The sequence below is a fragment of the Bufo gargarizans genome, chromosome 2 (genome assembly GCF_014858855.1).
Source record: "Bufo gargarizans isolate SCDJY-AF-19 chromosome 2, ASM1485885v1, whole genome shotgun sequence".
Classification (NCBI taxonomy): domain Eukaryota; kingdom Metazoa; phylum Chordata; class Amphibia; order Anura; family Bufonidae; genus Bufo; species Bufo gargarizans.
In genome coordinates, this window is record NC_058081.1 from 245,718,898 (window position 1) to 245,733,847 (window position 14,950).

The following is a 14,950-nucleotide window of genomic DNA, read 5'->3' on the forward strand; positions in this document are numbered from 1 at the left end:
CAAGGGGGATTTGCCTCAGGTGTACTGACGCAGAAACATGGGGATCGTATGCGGCCTATAGCATACTATTCTACCAGTTTGGATTGTATTGCCAGAGCACTACCCACATGTTTCAGAGCTGTCGCTGCTGCCTCTGAATTGGTGCTAAAGACGGAAGACTTGGTACTGCAACACCCTCTTACCTTACAAGCACCACATTCAGTTGCTGAATTACTACACTCCACCAAACTGAAACATTTGTCTCAAGCCAGGATCACAAAATATGAGATGACGCTCCTCAGTCCCCACATTACCTTACAGCGATGTACTGTTCTAAATCCAGCTACTTTGATGCCAGTGGATTTAGAAGAGGAGGGGGGAGTGGGAGTAGTAGACATGTCTGATCCAGTTGCAAATCATAACTGTCATGAATTGATGATTGCAGAAACAAAAGGGTTACCAAATGTTACTGAAACACCATTAACTAATCCTGATGCTGAGTATTTTGTAGATGGCTCCAGATGGTGGAATGACGAACAAGGACACTTTGTCACCGGGTATGCGGTAATCCAGGATGGTAAGGTAATCATACAAAAACCACTCCCATCTTGTGCGTCTGCACAGGAGGCGGAGTTGAAGGCACTCACTGACGCATGTACAATGGGTAAGGGACTGAGAATAAATTGTTACACTGATTCCAGGTATGCTTTCGGGGTAGCACATGATTTTGGTGTTATCTGGAAAACTAGGGGATTTCTGACTTCCTCGGGCAAACCAATTAAAAATTCAGAAGCAGTACAGAGCCTCATAGAGGCTCTAGAGCTGCCCACAGAGGTAGCCATTGTTAAAGTGCCAGCCCATGTGAAGCAAGATGATCCGCTGGCTGTGGGAAATGCTCAAGCAGACCAAGCAGCCAAACAAGCAGCCGGTCTGCCGCTCCTGACATTGTTTTTTCCAACTATGCCAGATTTGTCGCTCTTGCAGGAATTACAGGCCCAGATAACGCCTCAAGACAAAAAGGTATGGATGGAGGCGGGGGCTACGAAGACAGAAGAGCTCTGGCAGGTAAATGGCAGAACATGTTTGCCTCGGAGTTTGTATCCGATGATGGCCAATTTAGCACATGGCCCTACTCATTTGTCGAAAGGAGCTATGAGCGCACTAGTGTTAGAACATTGGTTTGCACCTGGAATTCAGACCCTCTTTGAAAAGTTTGTTCAGGGTTGTCTTACATGTGCCAGACATAACCCTGGGAGGTTTGTAAAGACCCCCAAGAAACACACTCCCAAACCCTTGTACCCGTTTCAAAGAGTGCAGGTGGATTACATCCAGCTACCCAAGGTGAGCACATATGAGTATGTCCTTGTAGCCATTGATGTATTCTCAGGCTGGCCAGAAGCTTGGTCAGTAACTACAGCTACAGCCAAAAATACAGCTAAGAAAATATTGTCAGAGGTAGTTTGCAGAGATGGGATTCCAGAGGTGATAGAGTCAGACAGAGGTACCCACTTCACTGGGGAGATAATGGGACACATACTGAAGACCCTAGGGATCACACAAGCTCTACACTCTCAACAGTATGGAGTCACTATAGTGGTGGTCCAAGATGGAATCACTCATGAGGTACGGTTACTGCGTTTATTACTTTCTGTTCTGTATTAAGTAGCTCTAGGTCCTAAGTAGAAGTTCGGATGGAGACTCATCTTTTGCAGGAAGGAAGTGTCCATTCCAGGTTTCCCATCACCGAAGTGTCCATAACGTTGACCAGAGGAGGATGGAGGTGGACTTTCAAGGCGGTTCCAGGCCTACTCACCATATTGGTCAAGGGATATGCCATGATTGACAGCACTGTCCAACCAAGGGACAGCAACGCCCAAGATGATGTTCATCTTCCTGATTCTACAACAGAGGACAACAGCTACACAGAAACTGTTAGGCTTACTGCTGATGCTCCTAGCAGGTATAGCTGACCTACCAACTCCTAGAGATTCCAACACAGGAGCAGAAGAAGGTGTATCCAGAACTATGGACAATGATGCATGGAACAACAATGCTGCACCTACATCCACATAGTGTTTGTGTGTCGTATGTGGTGTTAATAAAATGTATGTATGCTTAATTAAATGACAACTACTAGACAGACTGGAATCGATGCTTGTATCGCATGGTCTATGCAGCTTATCTGTATACTCTGTGAAGTACGGGCTGTCTAAGGGGTCATTTGTTTGTTCAGGCAGGTTAGTAGTTAGCAAGACACACATGATACAATGAAGCCTTCAGAAGGAAAAAACGTCTACCACGTGAACAGAAAAATGAAAAAAAGGAGGGAAATGTTAAGGAAATTATCCAGCTTTTACTGTGGATATAAAAGTGATTTTCATTTTATTCTGTATACATGGTATAATGTGCTGACATTTGAAAAGGACAAATGCAAGCTAAAAGAAAACCTATAGAAGTGAACTGTGTGTGTTAAGATAAGATAACATTTGTACTACTCCTTGTAATTTTGCCTCTTTTGCTTAAAATTCTAAACCCATTAGTTAACACATTTTTTGTAAAGTGAAACTTGAAAAATAACTAACCAATCAATAGATGGATTCAAAAGCCATTATTGAAATGTCTGTAAACCAATCATGTTTTACTTTGAGGGGTTACACCCTGTGAACTGTGTATAAATAAAGGGTGCAGGACACTTTCACTTTAGGGTCCTGACAAGGTTTTGAACTATACTCAGACTTCTGTCATTTTCCTCCGTCGACGTCATTCACCTGAACACGAGGCAACGATCATCACGTGGCTGACCTTTGGCCTGCCGCAACACACCCAGAGATCTCTTACGGGCTGTTCTCTGTTGGAACTACTGCCGAAAGTGTGAAACCGGACTAAACTGGTCATGATGAGACTTGTAGTTCTCTTATCAGTATGATGTTCTGTAGCACCTGAGGTGTATTAGGCATTGTTCACATCGGTGCTAGTGACACTGGCTGTTCTGCTCTGTCATAGGAGCACAAGAACGGAAATCACGGTACTGCCGGATCTGGCGTCTCCGGACATGGGGGCCCAATTCTGATTCTTGCTATAGGGCCCATTGTTTTTATGTATGCCCCTAATGTAAGATTAGAGGTAATGGCAATCTAGATAGAAAGAAAGAGCTCAAATTCATATATAAGGGTCCATTTACACGTCCGCAAATGGGTCTGCATCCGTTTTGCAACATCGGTAACGGGTGCGGACCCATTCTGTTGCGGAGCGTGGCCCCCAACTTATGCGCTTAAGCCCCGAACTTCCGGGCTGTGGCTCCGCAAAAAATAGAACATGTCCTATTCTTGTCTGCAAGAATAGGCAGTTCTATGAGGGATGCCGGCCGGGTGTATTGCGGATCTGCAATACACTACAGACGTGTTAATGGACCCTAAATGTTTATTCAAATATTGGGTATGAGGCAAATTCTGAAATGGGTTTGCTGGGATTACTATAGTTTTTTATGCTCATGTAGTTGCTTACCTCATTTATATCTTCCCATGCTTTTTTTTTTTTTTTACAAGCTGGACTCCCCATTTTCACCATGGTTTGTTTCCATCCTGTATACTGCACTTCCTGTCTTTATATCCAACCAAACCCATGATGCACTTCTCCTTTCTCTGCCACAACTCTAGCACTGCCCCTAACAACGCCCAGCTAGTTTATAGCTCCTCCCACCCAGCTACTATAGACACTCCCCTTTCACTACCCATGACATCACAGGAAATAAGAATGCACTGCATGGACATGGTCATGTGACCACAGATTGGAGCAATAAAGGTAAAAGAAAAACATTACAAAATTACAGCTTCCTTCATTGTTTTAAAAGATGTTTATGCAAACCGGAAAATCCCTTTAATGCACATATGAAAGCTGCATCTGCATTTATGATCTCAGCTTCAGATACAGGAAATGTAGGGTCAGGTTTCTCTACGGCTGAACTAAAGCAGTTTACATTTTAGCATGATGCCTCGTTAAATGCAGAAAAAATTAAAATAAACCACTCAATGCCTTGTAAAATCAAGAATTAATCCTCTGTTTTATATTCGTGAGCTAAACAGTGAAAATCATGGATTTATGAAGTATTTCATTAGAGGTTTACAGTTCTTAGCTCATATTTCTCTGTAGGATATTTTCCATAATCCCTCTTTCCTTCTAGTTTGGATTTAGTACAGTAAGTAGTAGTTTTCAGCCATGGATTACTAGAATAGTTGCAAGATAAATATCGTGAATAGTTCTCTTGGCACAAATTCATACAGCCACAGCATGGCCTAATAGTGCGTGCCAGCGTAGTAATACATGGAGAATACATGCAGACATATCTCAGCCCCGTTAGGTCAAAAAGGACACAGCTATGGAAAGAACATCAGCTGCAGACTGAGGTCTTCTTACCAAGGAGCAATAACAAAGGATTTCAGCTCAAAGGAGATCATATAAGAATAAGTGTCATAATGGAGCCAAGTAATGTCTTAAAGGCTATTGGACACCTTTAGATCATTTTTTAAATATTTAATTGCGTGTATTTTGGGCAGAATTTTTTTTTCAGATTTTTTATTAAAGTGTAGCTATTACACTTTAAACAAATTTCTATAATCTGGTACAAATACCATGATAGTTTTAGGAGCCAAACAGGCCTCCAAAATGAAGGCCTTCCTGAAGTACTGGTCACGGAAGAATCCATTCACCACAGCCATGTATAAGATACACAGATTCTGACTCACACTTAGCTGCTCCTACCTGTGTACCACTGAACGCTCTGCCATAGAAAATCGGTGCAGGATACCCTGCATCAATATGCTATGCCAGGCTTTAGTGCAGCGAGAACAGGTAGGAGCACTGCATAGCAGATCGCTTCTCCTTCCTGTCCTCAATTCCCTACGCTATAGCCTGGCAATGCTCATCGGTGCAGAGTGTCCAATGTTCTGAGCAGAGCTTTCGGCAAAGGCACAGGCAGGAGCAGCGATGTGCGCTCCTGCCAGTACAGCGCTCGCTGCAGAGATTATTGTAGAAGTCAGAATCCAAACACTGCATACATAGCTGCAGTGTATGGATTGTGTAGGCACTGCAGTAAACAGCACATCAGGAAGGCCAGCACTTTAGGGGCCTGTATGGTTTCTAAAACAATAAAATGTATAAGTAATATAGAATATAAAAAATTATTAAAAATTTATATGGCTCGGTATCCAGACTCCATCTCTCATCTCCTATCTCCTGAATGATCTCCTAAGTCAATTTACGACCAAATCAGACTTCAATTTGCAACGTGGATGAGCATTTGGGGTATTTATATGGACAAAAAAAAAGCTATGTTGATGTAACTGTAGAATCTTCAAAAACCCTGTTTACTGCATATCTCAGCTAGAACTGCTGTCTGGGCAAGTATTCACAAAACAGTAATAGATAGTAATGGAACTAGGAAAAAATAAAAATCTGCATTATCTCCAACCTGACAAGAAAAGAACTGGATATTTTGAGTTACATACCAAGCTAAATGATCATGGCTGGATGGAATGATTAAGATACTACATTAGATGCTGGTGTAAGGTCACACACTCTGAGAATGCACTTTACATACAATTGGAACAAATGGACTGAAACGGATGGAAAATGATCCATGTTCAATAAACACCATGGATGATATCATGGGCTGTAACTTATCTGCACAGTGGTTGTGACAGTCAAGAAAACATTACAGTTTGAAAATGGAAGAGATAATAAAAGATCCTAAAAATTATCAGCAATTCTGCATATAAATTGACATCTTAATTTTAATATGCATATTTAACCAGGCAAACAGCCTTGAGAAAACATCGATGTATACTCCCTATACACAGTACCACACACCTTACTACAGTTTTGATTATGCTCTCAAGTTCATCAGCTGAAGGAGGGTTTCGACCTCCCGGTGGGAAGACCAGATTGATGGGATCAAAGAGCCTAGACAAGGATTTAGACAAGTAGGCAGCTTCGTAGGGTTGCAGGGAGTCTTTCAGCATTTTCTCTGGACTAAAGAAGAAAGAGATAAAATTATTCAACAAATAACTATCTACACTGTCCTGACCGCATACAGCGTCAATACGTATTGCGTGCACTATGACCTGATGCTGCACGTAGTCAGGTGACAGAGCAGCGCAGGCTGGGAAGACAGGGGAGCGCAACTTCTGCCGGAGAGTCTGATCTGAGGTCTGATGGGGTCTAACATTGAGGGCTGATCTGAGATATGATGGGGTCTGAGAATGTGGGCTGATCTGAGGTCTGATGGGGATCTGACAATGTGGGCTGATCTGAGGTCTGATGGGGGTCTGAGAATGTGGGCTGATCTGAGGTCTGATGGGGGTCTGACAATGTGGGCTGATCTGAGGTCTGATGGGGGTCTGACAATGTGGGCTGATCTGAGGTCTGATGGGGGTCTGACAATGTGGGCTGATCTGAGGTCTGATGGGGGTCTGACAATGTGGGCTGATCTGAGGTATGATAATTATGGGGGTCTGATCTGATGTTCTGATATTTATGGGGGTCTGATCTTATGTCCTGATATTTATGGGGGTCTGATCTGAGGATCTGATATGAGGTCTGATGAAAAATATTTTTTTCTTATTTTCCTCCTCTTAAACCTGGAGTGTGTCTTATCATCGGTTGCGTCTTATAAAGCGAAAAATACGGTACATTATGTGGTATCTAAACAAATAGGTGCCCTGTACAAGAAAGGTCTATATTGGTTTCTAGTAAGGGAAGTTTACATTTTATTTAGTAGGTATCTGCTGAGAAAAAAAAAAAAGTTCTATGCATTATTCTTTATAACAAGAAAATTACATTATAATGGCTGTTTACCACTGCATGTTATAGAACAGGAGAAGAGCAGACTGATCCACATAGTTGTAGGAAAAGATTCAGTATAACTTGCTATTTATTCATTTACACCTCTACTCATTCTGGCTTAAAGTATAACTGTCATATATATATATATTTTTTGAGTATTGGATTGTGGTGATTAATATCTCCTTGGTGGCCCTATTTCAACTTTTAACTGTGTATTCAATTACCCCTTAATTCCACAGTTTTGTTCCCTGTACTGCCTACTTTTACCTGTGCTTAAAATCAGGTTGCTAGGCATGGTCTGTCTATGTGTGGAAGGACGGAGGACGCAGAAGCAGGCTGCCTGCAAGGTCAGATTACAGACAGCCAGGGACTGTAAGTAAATGATTAAAGCCAGGTCCTCCCAAGCAGCTGATAACAGTGCCTGGGCTGTGTGCACTTCTCCTGGTCCCTGCGCTTGGCAGACGCTCCCTCACTCAGCAGAGCTGGAGAAGTAGAGTTGGAGCAGCGCAGACCAGGGAAAGGAGATCTGCCATCTGCTCAGTGTATAAATGACAGCAACATGTGGTAAGAGGACCCCTTTGTGCTGCAGGAGATTAACCCTTTAGGAGGAGGGCTGTGGTTACTGACACTTTTGGGGGGCTATTGTTACTGGCTAGTGAGGGCAGGGGCGGCCATCTTAACTGAATAGTGAAATTGCAGTTTTATGCAGACTGGTTGCTAAGGGCGGAACCTTATTAAATATGGAGTAAGTCAGTCTAATAGTAACCGATTCTGGAATATCATGTTATTAGTAAATACATATATTAAAATTAGGGTCTAAGTGTGACAGTTATCCTTTAAGAGTCTGGTGGGATTTTCTACTCAGTGATTGGCTGCTATCTCTGTATATACATTCATACAGATATATCTGTCACTGATAAGACTGCCCACTGGACTCCTAAGCCCAGAATTACCAAATTAATAAAGGACAAGCTCTACTAATCTTTTTCAACAAAACTATATATCAATTCACTAATCTCCTCAATGTTGGGTAGGTGCCCCAAAACATAACCACACTTTTCTCGTGAAAATGTGATCCTCTAATTCTGAGAAATGCTTCTTTTTATTTTCATGCAAATAAAGTTATCAGTGTACTGCAGATGGGGCCACTCTATTTGGTGCCCCTGGCTTAGGCTAGTTTCACACTAGCAGCAAGGCAAGGAACTCGGGCAGGCTGTTCCGGCGGGTGAACAGCCTGTTGGATCTGTGCTGCCGGTAGTGCATGCGTGCCCCCGGACTACAGCTCCGGCCCGATTGCCTATAATGGGGGTGAGCCAGAGTTCCGGTGGCAGCATGGCACACACGTTAATGGGGGCGGTAGCACTAGCAGCAGCACGGATCCGACAGGCTGTTCACCCGCCGGAACAGCCTGCTAGAGATCATCCAGCTCTGAAATCTGAGGAACTGTCCATCGAACATGAAGGAGAGTCTTGGCTAGTGTTTTAGGTGGATTGAAGATGCACAAAATGGAGCAGGACAATCCAAGGTGTACTGAAACCTTATTATGCATAAAAACTTCAAATGAAGCATTTCTCAGGATTTTCACAGCAATAGGTAATTTTTGGGGAACCAACCCTACATGGTGGTATGTTTATTTTGAAACCAAATTTGGAGGTGAAAGAATCCCTTTAAGTGACAAAGATGCAAAATTTGCATTCTTTACTAGCACACATAATTGAAACATTAATTAATGGAAACGCCAATTTAGTTGGCTTTGACACTAGAACTTGGCAACCTAACTAACTTCAAATATGATCATACACACAAGATAACTTTCAGCAGGTCCACTGAACCCAGTGAGATGAAATAACAAAAATGAATTATAAATATACAGTGCCTAGAAAAAATAATCATACCCCTTGAACTTTTCCACAGATTTTCACATTACGCAAACAAACTTACATGTATGTTTTGGGGATTTTATGTGATAGACCAACACAAAGTTGCAAGTATCTGTGAAGTGAAAAAGAAAATGATACATGCTTTTAGAACATTTTTATATTTTATCTATTAAAAATAATGAAAACCATGTATCATTTTCTTTTTACTTCACACACACTTGCTGCTTTGGGTTGGTCTATCACATAAAATACCAATAAGATACATATACGTTTGTGGGTATAACTTGAAACAATGTGGAAAAATTCAAGGGATATGAATACTATTTCAAGAAATGATAACCAACAAAAGCAATGTAAAAACCTAATAAAAAAACATGTGTATGCCTACCCGAGTGAAGGATGTGAAACAAGCGATTACACAGAAGAGCTGTTGGACTTGCATTGACAAAATTATTATTACATTATAGTTGACTTTAATGTGAACGGTCTGACCTTAATAGCAATGAATAGACTTAAATGGATTCTACTCGGCATATGCGTACTCACTCCTGATCTAGTTTCTTCATTGTGAAAACATCTCGTGTGTCATCTTCAATTTGCTGTAACTCTGAGACAAAATCAGAGTTGCCACTACTTGTAAAGGAACCTTGTAAGTTCTGACTGTATTGCTGGAGACGTTTCCACAAGTCATTGTACAGTCTAAGTAGTTTAGGATATTCTCCTTCAAAAGCCTGCTTCAGGAAGGTGGAAGCTATGAGACAGAACAGAAATGTGGGCAATCTCAAACTGAATAAGGGAGATTGGTACTGGTAAAAGGTGTACAATTAAAACTCTTTAGAATGAAGTATCAGATCACCAAGTAAAAGGTATCATTACATTTACTGTAGTTAAGCTAGCTTTAAAGGGCATTGTGCCTGGTATAATAGTGAATGTCCTTGTGACAGACTCCCTTTAATATAGAGCATTTGGAGCTTAACAGTATATAACCAAAAGCCATGTCATCACTCCATTATGTATATGACCAGACTTCAAACTATTCTTAACACATTACTACTGGTGAGAATAAAACCCTGTGGTCAAAATCTGTAATATAAATTAAAATATAGGAAATCGAGTAGCAGTTTTACATGTGAATTTTGCTGAAAACTTCACCCTCTACAACACAGTGGGTGAAATCTATGGTAGGAAATTCATTCATTATGGCCTAAAATAAGTGCAGATTTTTCCACTGTATAGGAAAATTACATTCCTTTCAATTTAGTGAACCCATCATTTTCTAGCACTGAGTACATACAGTACACACATCAATGATATAAGGTTATATTGTTAATCAGGAGTAGGGATGGGATTTGTGTTGTGGCTCCGTCTGGAGCAGAAGAGATACGTTTTTTTATTTTCTGTCTGAACTGAGGGTTTGATCTGAGGTCTGATTTAGACTGAAGGTCTGAGATTTGAGGTCTGATGAAGATTGGGGTTCTGGTGAAGACCAAGTCTGATCTTAGGTATGATAAGAATTGGGGGTCTGATCTGAGGTCAGGTCTGATTAAGATGGGCGCTATGATTTGAGGTCTGATGAAAAATATATTTTCTTTTCTTATTTTCTTCCTCTAAAACTTGGTGTGTCTTATGGTCAGGTGCGCTTTATAGAGCTAAAAATACAGTATTAGTTGCTAATGTGAACATGCTATTGAATAAATACCACTTTACAAAGAATTCCAATCTATTACACTTACTAGATAAATGTTCATTTTATCAATAAAATAATAAAGCTAAACTTAAAACTGGGTACTAAATATTTTCTCAAAATTAGATGGAATAAAAATGTTCAAAAAATTTTACTTACAGGTTGTTGCCTTCTCAAAATGAGATGAAAGTATCTGTGTAACAGAATTCCAGAACGTGTACAGAATATCGGACTGACCATCCTAAAAAATACATACAAATAATAGAGACATTAAAAAGACAGCTAAAAATGTTCCAAACTCCCACTGTATCATTGTTAAAACAGAATTTCCCCTTCAAGTCTATGTATGCTCTTACGAATAATGTTATGTGATAATCCAGATCACACAGGGTTTGTAGTCTTTAACCATGGAGACACATAGGTCTGATTAAAAGTTGTATATTCAAAATTACAGGATATTTTTACTTAAGACAGCTTGTACAGGGATGCAGCAATGGGGGAGTGGGGGGTGGGGCGTATGCCCCAGACGCAGAAGTTTCCCCTGCAGTCCACACATTCCAATGCTGGGCTGCGTAGGAGGAGTGGGCAGGCCAAGGGGTCAGTCTCTGTGCTCCTCCTACACAGCCCAGCAGTGGGGTGTGTGTGACGATTACCATCCCCTGTTTATGTGGTTATTCTTTTTGTTCAATCACAGAGAACTTGTTCTTGTTTCAGCACCAGCAAAACCCCCGGATGTAAGGTGTATTGGTACCGCCGTGTACCCTATAATAGATTTTATCAGGTGTACATTACAGGTGTCATTTACAAAGACTGGCTTTTTATGGCAATCTTTATTCCTCCTCTGCACTGCCGGAGGATTAGCCCAATTTATGAATTACGTGCACCACCGGCAGTCCGAGCACCTGGAGTAAAAACTACTCAGGCCCCTGACTGGAGAACTTTTATTACTCCTTTTTTTTTTTTTTTTTTTTTTTACTCTTATTAACTGGAGAAAAAAAGCTGTGATATCTTACACTTCATATTACAGACCAGAATACAATCAGAAGTAAAGAATCCAGGCTTACATTTTCTCTAAGGCTCCTTTCACACTAGCGTTCGCTGGTCCGCTCGTGAGCTCCGTTTGAAGGAGCTCACGAGCGGACCCGAACGCCTCCGTCCAGCCCTGATGCAGTCTGAATGGAGCGGATCCGCTCAGACTGCATCAGTCTGGCGGCGTTCAGCCTCCGCTCCGCTCGCCTCCGCACGGACAGGCGGACAGCTGAACGCTGCTTGCAGCGTTCGGGTGTCCGCCTGGCCGTGCGGATCCGTGCGGATCCGTCCAGACTTACAATGTAAGTCAATGGGGACGGATCCGTTTGAAGATGCCACAATATGGCTCAATCTTCAGGCGGATCCGTCCCCCATTTACTTTACATTGAAAGTCTGGACGGATCCGTACGAGGCTATTTTCACACTTAGCTTTTTTTTTGCTAATATAATGCAGACGGATCCGTTCTGAACGGAGCCTCCGTCTGCATTATTACAATCGGATCCGTTCAGAACGGATCCGATCGAACGCTAGTGTGAAAGTAGCCTAACTATTGCAAATATTTTATCACAATGTTAGAAATAGCAGTAGAAACACTACACTCAGGTGGCCCCATTAAACAGACTGAGCAGAAGAGCTATGAACAGATGTGGGGCTTGGCACATTCTCGAAGTTGAGTACAGAGTGTGGGGTGACCCACACCAAAGGCCCCAAATCTTGTCAAATTTCTGAGGTTTATTTCGGTGTTAAAATATCAACACAATATATGGTAAAATCTGATTTATCTGTGATTTCCACATGCTTAATGTCGATGTATTGGGGCTATACCATCTCAGAGCAATACAATTGCGTGCCATGAACGATTCCCTCAAAAATATTGTCATATAGTGGTCCCAACTATTCCTAGAAGGCAATCTTCAGGAGTGCATACCACCTGGACTGGCAATAAAGTGGAAAGAAAGACTGCCACCTCTCTCCAGAAGGCAGAAATTGGGCTACATCTCCACATCAAGTGCCAGAAGTCCGCCTCCAGTTCCCCACAACATGGACATGCCGTGGATGGTGATCTGCCCATTCTATATAACCTGACGGGTCTGATATATGTCTGATGAATGATGTACAGCTGAATTATTTTATTATTGACTGCTGGTCATACTTGCAATGTGATTCCAATAAATCCACTATTGATTCCTCTGTAACTGTGGGTATCTGTATTTTCCACTTGTCTATTACTGTGAGGGGGGGGGGGGGGGGGGGGGGTGGCACTGGCTTTCGCATGTATCAAGTGTGAGTATATTGCTGAGAGTAGTCCACTGGGAATCTGGGTTTTAACGACTCCAATAAGTGGGTACTTAGAGATGGTAGTGGTATAAGGGATCAGGCGCTTGCTTTGTATGGGTTCGGGGGATGTCATATTTTTGTGAGAGTCAAGAACGTCATTAGCACTCCCTGTTCAAGAGTTTAAACCCCTGTCGATTTCCATCTGTCTGCCCCCATAACCACCTGTACCTGTGGCATTGATTGATTGTCCCATAGGGGTATATCCGAAACAACATCCACAAATTGGGACATTGATTTGGCCTCTTTCCAGATTATTTGTGCCAACCTGTGTAACGGCATCAGTTGTTTAGATAATGTTTAAAAAAATACTCCAAGGTGGGCAACTCCTCTGCTGTATACCAGCTATGAATGAGCCGCAGCTGGCCCACTAGGTACTATATAAAATAATCCGGCAGCGCCATACCGCTCTTTGATTTTGGGCGCCGTAGTGTATCTAGGCTTAGTTTAGCGCAAGACCTGCCCCAAATCAAGACCCTAGTAAGGGAACCCATTTCTTTTAATACTGATTTGGGTATATGCACTTCTGAGTGCTGTAAGACGTACAAAGCCTTGGGGAGTATAGAAATTTTAATTAAAATAATGCGTCCTGTTACAGAAACAGGCAATGATTTCTAGCTTTGAAACTTGTTCCCTATGTGTTCAATTAAAGGGTAAATATTGAGCAACAGGACAGAGGAATGTCGCTTAGTGATATGGACACCTAGGTACTTGAATATGTCTACCACCTTCAATCTTGCCACATCAAAGGGGCCTGTCCAGTCTGTTCTGCCTAGAGGCATGTACACGGTATTATGACTCCGATTGTTGTGATAGCAATCTATCCCTTGTAAGACCTCTATGCCTGGCCTACATAAGCAGATATAATCACTGCGGACAATCCTCATCAGATAGTTGAGCTCACCGTGTTCATCCACAAAGTTGCTTTATTCTGTACATCAGACAGCAGGATACAGCAGAATGAATGGATCTCAGTATTATGCTGTCAAAAGATGATACTTTCTTTAGCGTACCATGAAGAATACATGTGTCCCTGTTACATGTGGCCTGTTAGCTGCATCCATTATACAGGAAGTGCTGTACTCCAGAAGAAGGGTGGAGCATTGCAAACAAAGGAAATGAGTCATAGATCTCAGGGAAGGAAACATGGAAAAAACAAGTGCATTACCATAAAATAGCATATAACTAACCATAGAAATATCCATAGGAAATGGTTCAAAGAATAAACTATATCAATTCCCATCTACATTAATGTAAATATGAACTGTGTAACAGCATACACGGATTTCTCCCAATTAATTCTTAGGCCAGAGTACTCCCCAAATTCATCTATGAAAGACCCGGCATTGCGAAGAGAAGTGTCAGGTGAGGACAGGTATAGGTTTATATCATCGGCATATAGTCCTACACGGACCTCTCTCTCCCCCAGGGTCACATCAGTTATGTTGTGGCTACTCCTTACTTTAATGGCCAGTGTCTCGACCGCCAAGGCAAATAAAAGTGGTGACAAGGGGCAGCCCTGTCTTGTTCCTCTGTGAAGAGGGAAGCTTTCAGATAGTTCTCCATTGATCAATAGCCTGCTCACCGGGCTGGAGTATATGATATTAATCCATCTAAGAAACTGAGGGCCAAATCCAAAACCTCATAGGCAGCTGATCAAGTAAGCCCAACTATAGAATCAAATACCTTGGCGGCATCTAACGAGGCCAAGGCCCAATCCTCGTTCAGGAATTAGCCCGCCTGTGTGATTACCTGCAACCGTTTGATGTTCTCGGTAGTGGACTTCCCAGGCATAAACCCAGTTTGGTCCTGGTGGAACAGTGAAAGGATTACCTGGTTGAGGCAGGTTGCTAATATTTTAGTAAGGATTTTGTAGTCCACATTTAGCAATGCTTTGGGCCTATATGAACTGCATTCCAGGGGTTCTTTATCGGTAGGTGTCCCATCTCCAGAGCTAAGTGGAAACTTCCTTGGGGAGCCTATCTGGGCCTGGAGACTTTCCGTTGTTGAGGTCTGAGATTGCCTGCAGTACCTCCTCCAAGGATATCGGTTAGTCTAATTGAGTGCTTTGTGATGCAGTAAGTTTGGGGAGAGAAGTGTCCCCTAGGTATGTAGCTATGTCTGTTTCAGATACTGTTATTCTGGATCTATATAGGTTTTAGTAAAAATGTATAAAAGTATGAATGATTTCTGCCTGGGTGT

General features: G+C 42.0%; 1 protein-coding gene across 3 annotated transcripts in view; it reads right to left on the reverse strand.

Annotated features, from left to right (window-relative positions):
- COG5 (component of oligomeric golgi complex 5) overlaps nt 1–14,950 on the reverse strand; it is a 412,214-nt gene that overhangs the window by 108,036 nt on the left and 289,228 nt on the right. For all 3 annotated transcript variants that reach the window (XM_044280195.1, XM_044280194.1, XM_044280193.1), the window contains 3 exons: nt 10,543–10,624; nt 9,246–9,450; nt 5,845–6,006 (listed from right to left, as the gene is read on the reverse strand). In XM_044280195.1, coding sequence (XP_044136130.1) covers nt 5,845–6,006; nt 9,246–9,450; nt 10,543–10,624 — 449 coding nt within the window. The remainder of the gene's footprint in view (nt 1–5,844; nt 6,007–9,245; nt 9,451–10,542; nt 10,625–14,950) is intronic.